We start from the raw sequence: 7,094 nt of genomic DNA on the forward strand, positions 1-7,094 counted from the left end.
TTTGGTTTTCGTGGACCGTGCTTTATCGTTTTATGGTTTTTTCGTAGTTTTCCAGAATAAACTATGGTGGCGACTCCCATCTCTTTTCCAAAATCTTTTTTTCCAAAACTCGTTTTCTTTTTGGATCGTCGTCCCGTCGCGATTTTCCGGTTGCGACAGATGGCGACTCCACTGGGGATAGCTAGAGAGTCAAGCCATTTAATTAGATGCGCGAATTCGATGTGGTTGTTCTTTATGTTTTTCTTCCCATTTTCTTTATCTATGTTTGATATTTGAATTAATTGTATGTGAATTGTTTGATTGTGCTTATTGAACCCTAGGGTAGAATACATGTTATATCTGCCTGGGAATCTTCTGGTTGTTTTGCAGGTGAGGGTTTGGGTTGCATTTGCATTCTCCCTTCACACACACACTTTATGCATATTTTGAGTGGGGCCCTATACCCGGGTCTGAGTGCAGTTTAGAATTAGAGGGGTTGTGTAGCGGTGCCACTTTGGATATTCTTCCTGTTTGGCTGTCGTGAGAACCCCAACTAGAGTCTGTTCTTTTCATTTGTGTCTTCACATCTAGTTGATTACTCGACTGTTGTGGAGATGTTATGAAGAGGGCCATAGCTCTAGCGACCATTGACCTCTAGGTTCAGGAGACCATCCTTGTCAGGTTGCATACACTTGACCCCCAATCCGAAGCGCCGAACCTTTATTTAGGGCACAAAGGGAGATGTGTGCAGTCTTATAACCCTCATTTTTGCTTAATAAAATCAAGCACCTTGTACATGTCACCATTTTTTTTGTTTTTTCCTTTCTTTCTTCCTCTTTCTCATGCGTTTTATGGTTTTGTCATTGGTTCTAGTCAGGAAATTATAAATTTGTGATTAAACCTTCGAGATAAAATGGAAATTAACATGAGGTCTGAAGTCAAGTGGGGTTCAAGTTCAGGCATTTTGAAGGGAAGGATAGACATCGAAGCAGAGGAAAGTAATATGGTTGGTTTGAGAGAATTGGTGGAGAAAATGAANACTACCCAAAAGGATGCATTCAAGCGGGAGTATGGGAATTTGTTGAGCCTGATAGAGGTGGAAGTTCAAACATCAGCAATTACCACCTTAGCCCAGTACTATGATCCACCACTGAGATGTTTCACTTTTCAGGATTTCCAGTTGGTGCCAACAGTGGAAGAATTCGAGCAAATCTTAGGTTTACCTCTTGAGGGAAGAACTCCATACAACTACCTGGGGCAGTATATCCCTGTGTTACAGCTAGCAAGAATCATGAAATTACACCCTATGCAGTTGGAAGGTGAGTTCACAGTCAAGGGCAAAGTGAGAGGCCTTCCTCAGGGATACCTAGAGCAGTACTTGCATCGTTTGGCTGAGGAGGAAAAATGGGAAACATTTATGGACGTATTGGCTCTTGTCATCTATGGTGTCATGCTTTTTCCTAACATCGAGAGCTTCGTCGACAGCGCCGCCATAAATGCATTTGTGGGATACAAAGATCGCTCTGAAAATCCAGTCACCGTTGTCCTAGCTGAAGTTTATGGGACTCTTAATCAATGTTACGAGCTAAAGAGGGGAAAACTTTTGTGTTGTCTGCCAGTGATGTATGTATGGTTCGTCTCTCGGGTGAGCGAGAACACATTGAATGCTACATGTCCCGTGGATGAGCTACTACAGTGTAAATCAAACATGAAAGAGGCAAATGAATGGGCCCAGCTCTGTGCAAGTCTAAATGTGGAACAAGTTATATGGAATGTCTTTTGGATGCAAAGATCGCAAATCATATATTATTGCGGGAGGTACCCTAATGTGCCCCTCATGGGTATCAGGTGTTGCATTAACTACAATCCTGTGTTAGCACAAAGGCAATTCGGGTATCCTATGAGAGGATCGCCTACACCTGCGTCTCTCGCCATATTGCAGATATATTATGAGGAAGGAATCTTTGCTGAAGTGCTACATCAAATTAGGGATGCTTGGGGCAACGTTGTTCGTGCGGAAAGGGACCCAAGACCATGGACTGTTGATGAGGGAATTCCTTACAGCTTTTGGATTGCAGAAAGGGTTAGGACGGTAAAGTTGCCTTTCAATTTAGCTTCTCCTAGCCTGAATTGTGATGAGCATCTTCATCAGGTTGAAGATAGGGAGGTGCAATTGTTAAAGGCCGAATTAGAGCGGATGAAACTAGAAAATATCAAGTTGGCCAGTAATCTTCAGAATCTGCAGCATGATTATGCTAATCTTAAGCAAGATAGTGTGGAAAACAATGAAGTATGTGAAGAGCTGTTAATAAAACAAAGAAGAGAACTGGTAGCGGCCAAAGCTGAGCTAGCCTTGAAGGATCGGGAGTATGGTTTAATTGAGATATCAGAGCGTGTTATGAAGCAGATGTGTGATGAATTTAAGAGGGACAAGGAAAAAGCACTGAAGGACCTGCGCAAAATGCATATCAGGTTGGACGATGCTGAACAACAGGCAAGAGCAGCAGTGGCAAAGCTGAAGAAGGAACGTTGGCATCGGGCCGAATCAGATAAGAAAGATCAAGAACTGATGAATCAGATGAAGGAGTGTATTGTTGAACAAGGACGAGTTATAGAGAACTGGAAGGGAAGTTTCTCCCAGCTAGCCTCCCTTGCTAATGAAGCCATTAAGGATATCCCTAAGTTATTGGCTGAAGCTGAGTCTGCAATGCCAATCTTTAACCCACCCAAGAAGGTTGAAACTTTCCTCAATTACTGCAAGAAGCTGATGAGGGAAATGAAGAATATGATGGCTAAGGCTCGTGATAGTTGATCAAGATTTTGTACCTTCAATGTGATGAACTTAAATGTNGTGGATGTTTTATGAGTTGCCTTATTGACTTTGTTTCATGTTAATTTCCAAATTATACGTTTGGCATTGTTTTCACATCTTTATAATTTCTGGCTATAACAATGGTGTTACTTTGTTTTTGCTCTTTCTCTTTATCTTTTCGTTTTTATTTTCTTCTTCTTAATTTATTTCATCTAATGAAATTCAGTTTAAAAATAACAATACGGCTAAGTTTCCAAGACACCCTAAAGGACACGAACCAGTGAAAAATCATGGAGAACCAAGGAGAAGTTCAAGAGGGGATGAAAGTTGATATTCAACAACTGAAGGGACAAATGAGCCAAATTCTAGAGGCCCTGAGTGCCTTACAAAGCCCAAGAGATTCGCGCGCACCACGATCGCAAATAAGAGTGTCAGGGGCACCAACTCTCCCTCCTCATGGACTTCCTCCAAATTACACTCCACTCTCGAGAGAGGACTTGGGGAACGTTGACAACCAAAAGGTCGAAGACAACGCAGTTGAAGTGGAAGACAAGCTTGGAGCAGACACTGCCATAATTAATGGGGAGACAACCCAGTCAGGTATGGCAAACGTGATAATGACAAAACCACCCGAGATGGAGTCTTCACNTTATGGTGTTACACCAACGGATTTTGAAAAACTGGAAATGCTTGAGAAAAAGTTGAGAGCCATAGAGGGCAAGGANGTGTTTGAATTTGGAGATGCTAGAAAACTATGCTTAGTTCTAGATGTGGTGATACCTCCAAAGTTCAAGTTGCCAGAGTTTGAGAAATATCGAGGAAACACTTGCCCAAGGAGCCACATAACCATGTACTGCAGAAAAATGGCAGCCTATACTCATGATGAAAAACTTTTGATTCACTTCTTCCAGGAAAGCTTAACTGGTGTGGCTCTAAGTTGGTACATGCGCTTAGAACCAACCCACATCTGCTCATGGAAAGATTTGGTTGATGCATTCATAAGGCAGTACGAATATAATAAGGACCTAAGACCTGACAGATTACAATTGCAGAACATGGTGAAGAACGAGTCTGAATCTTTCAGAGAATATGCCCAAAGGTGGAGAGAAATTGTTGCTCAAGTAGAACCTCCTCTGAATGACAACGAGATGACTACCATATTTCTGAATACTCTACAATCACCATTTTATGAGCACATGATAAGCAGTGTATCCTCAAGTTTTGCTGATATAGTGGTAGTTGGAGAAAGAGTCGAGGGTGGCATAAGAAACGGAAAAATTGCACTAGTCCCAAANATGGTAGCGAGTTTGAATGAGTATGGTCCTAGGCACGAGAAAGGTAGAGAACCAAAGACTAATTCGCATTTTACTACCTATTCCCAGACGTCACATTCTTATGGGTCCAATCGAGCCACGGAGCAGAGAAAGTACAATCGTAAGGAAAAGGTCGTTAATTTCACTCCTATCCCCATGACCTATACAGAGCTGCTGCCAGATCTGCTGCACAACAACCTCATAAAGGTTTGTCCTACCAGGTCGGTACGACCTCCTTACCCAAAGAAGTATGACATAAATGCCAGGTGTGATTATCATGAAGGAACGCGTGGACATTCAACAGAGGCATGCAAGGCTTTGAGGCATAAGGTGCAATCTTTGATCGATTCAGGATGTTTAAAGTTTGAAGAAATTCAATCCAATACTGTGGCAAGGCGAGAGTTCGCCTCTGCAAATGCCATGGACAAATGAAGAGGACTCTAGGTCGATATAGGAAAGCATGGGTCATTGTAAAAAATGAAGCTGATGTTGCTTTGCTTATGTTTTGGAATTGTCTTGTTGTAAGGGCTATGCTCATTGATATTGTGCTTTCGTCTATGACTTTTAATATGCACATCCATTACGCAGTTTCTCCAAGGTTTACTGACAATCGTGTCTTAATAGGGTGTCGTGGATAAAACGAAAGCCGCAAATAACAAAATTGAAAAAAAAAAAACAAAAAATGAATACAAACTGGAGTCGCTTGTCTTTTGTTGCAAATCGTCAAACTTTTATTTTTCAAAAAATAGCAAAAAAAATGATGAAAAAAGATTATCAAAAATAAAGGTTGCAGTGTCAAATTTTTCCGAGGTCAAATGTTTAATAAAAAGTAACAATTTGACGTTTTTCTCGAGACGTTTGTGCACATGTTGCTTGAAAACCTTCACCTTTCACTTTTCCAAAATAAAGGATCTTCCCCAACAAACAATGTCATTGCCCTCAATAACAAAAACCTTCACACTGGGACAGATTGGCCTGGCCAAAATTATTCTCGCTTACGCTAGTAGGGTGATCCCTGAATCCATTGAGGCAAACAAAAGAAAAAAGAATTTTCAAAAAAAAGAAAAAGAAGAAACACTCCACTGGATTGAAAACCCGAAAGGGTGATCTAGGAAGGAAAAAGAGAAAAAAATGAAAAAAGGAAAAACGACCAATGTTGATGTCATCTAGTCGCAAACTTAATCTTTTGAAAATAAAGCAATCAAAATTCAAAGTGATGTGTGGCCTCCTTGTCTTTATCCAAAAAGCAAAAAATATCCATTGTCACCCCATTTGAGCCAAAAAATAAATTCTTTTTCAAAATCATCCCCAAGCNAGGGTTGTCATCAGGTAGGAATCAACTCAGTGTCTAAATAAAGAGCACTCGATGATCAAANGAAGAAAATTCATCAAGAAGAGTGAACAAAAACATAAACAAAAACAAAAGAACAAAAAGTCACAAATTGTTGTTGAGCAAAAAGAATGAAAGTCAAAGGTCAAGAAAAAAAGCAAAGTGCTCAAGAGGTTAAATAGTTGATGCAATGTCTAGATGATAACCTTTGTTGCAAAGAATATAACCGACAAACATTCATTTGAGCCTTTATACCCTTTCTTTCAATACCTTTTAGCCCCTAGCCACGTTACAAGCTTAATAAAGTCCACACTGATTGGATAATGATTGCTCAAATTTTCATAAAACTTAAGTTTGCGATGAGGTGACTTTCACAGCATCGTAAAAATTGAAAAAAAAAAGGAGAAAAAGGGCAATGTCTCAGGAAGAGGGATCACCCTACCGTCTAACCAGAAGCATGAAAAAGAAAAATCAAACTAATTTGGGGCCCTCCTTTTAGCCGATCCTTTTCATGTCCACTACCTCTTCCAAATGGAACCCCTTTGCAAAAAAAAAAAAAAAAAACCCAGACAACTATGTGAGTCTCATACAAATTTTTCATCAACCCATGATCCCGAGATTGGGGCAGCTTTGTCAATCTCATACAAATTTTTCATCAACCCATGATCCCAAGACTGGGGCAGATTTGTGAGTCTCATACAAATTTTCATCAACCCATGATCCCAAGACTGGGGCAGATTTGCAAGTTTCATTTGATTTGTTCACCCTAATGCTCAATTTCCCAAACACTAAACCAGGGCAAAATTTTTTGGTATATCGTGTTTGTCTTGACACTCACATATTACATCTCCGTCAAGGAGTGTATGAGGTATGATGTGCCCACATGACTGTCCTAGTCTTCTCCAAACCCTCCTAAACATCCCTCATTTTTCACCTACCAATTCGAGCATGTGTACACTAATGTCTCAAAACAAAAAGTCAAAATGCAATAATCTCAAATTTAGACCTCGGATGTATGACATAACTCAGTTTTCACAAAACACTGAACATGAAGACCAGTTTGACGATTGCAAGTAAGATGACTGACTCAAGCAAAAAGAAATGCAAAACAAAGCAATTTTTTTTTTCATCAATCCATCAAAAAGAAAATTTTTCGGATCGAAACCCTTTTCATTCATATGAATGGTTATCGAATCCTTCTTCTTCAAAAAATACAAAAAGAATAACATTCAGATTTTCTCTTTCAAGCCATATTGTTTCAAAAATCAAATTTTTGTCAAAAATTACAAAAATCATTTCACAAAATTACCAATTTCAAGAATTTCAAAATTTGTAAGCTCAGCTCGTCTGGCCCAAAGGCCCAGTTTCATCTGGCAATTTCAAATCTCAAAAGCCCAGTTCTACACTGGCCCCCGAAGGCCAATTTCCATATTGGCCCAAAGCCCAATCTCCATATTGGCCCCTAAGCCCAGTTTCTACACTGGCCCACAAGCCCAATTTCCATATTGGCCCACAAGCCCAATTTCCACACTGGCCCCTAAGCCCAATCTCCATATTGGCCCACAAAGCCCAATTTCCATATTGGCCCACAAAGCCCAGTTTCCACACTGGCCCCTAAGCCCAGTTTCTACACTGGCCCCTAAGCCCAATTTCCATATTG

At 40.3% G+C, this 7,094-nt stretch overlaps 1 protein-coding gene across 1 annotated transcript; it reads left to right on the forward strand.

The window, feature by feature from the left end:
• Positions 1–3,081: 3,081 nt before the first annotated feature.
• LOC106756962 lies at positions 3,082–4,536 on the forward strand. The gene has a single exon (XM_014639553.1). It carries the CDS (start codon positions 3,082–3,084, stop codon positions 4,534–4,536), a length of 1,455 nt encoding a protein of 484 aa, XP_014495039.1.
• Positions 4,537–7,094: the final 2,558 nt, after the last annotated feature.

The sequence above is a fragment of the Vigna radiata genome, chromosome 3, assembly GCF_000741045.1.
Source record: "Vigna radiata var. radiata cultivar VC1973A chromosome 3, Vradiata_ver6, whole genome shotgun sequence".
Classification (NCBI taxonomy): Eukaryota; Viridiplantae; Streptophyta; class Magnoliopsida; order Fabales; family Fabaceae; genus Vigna; species Vigna radiata.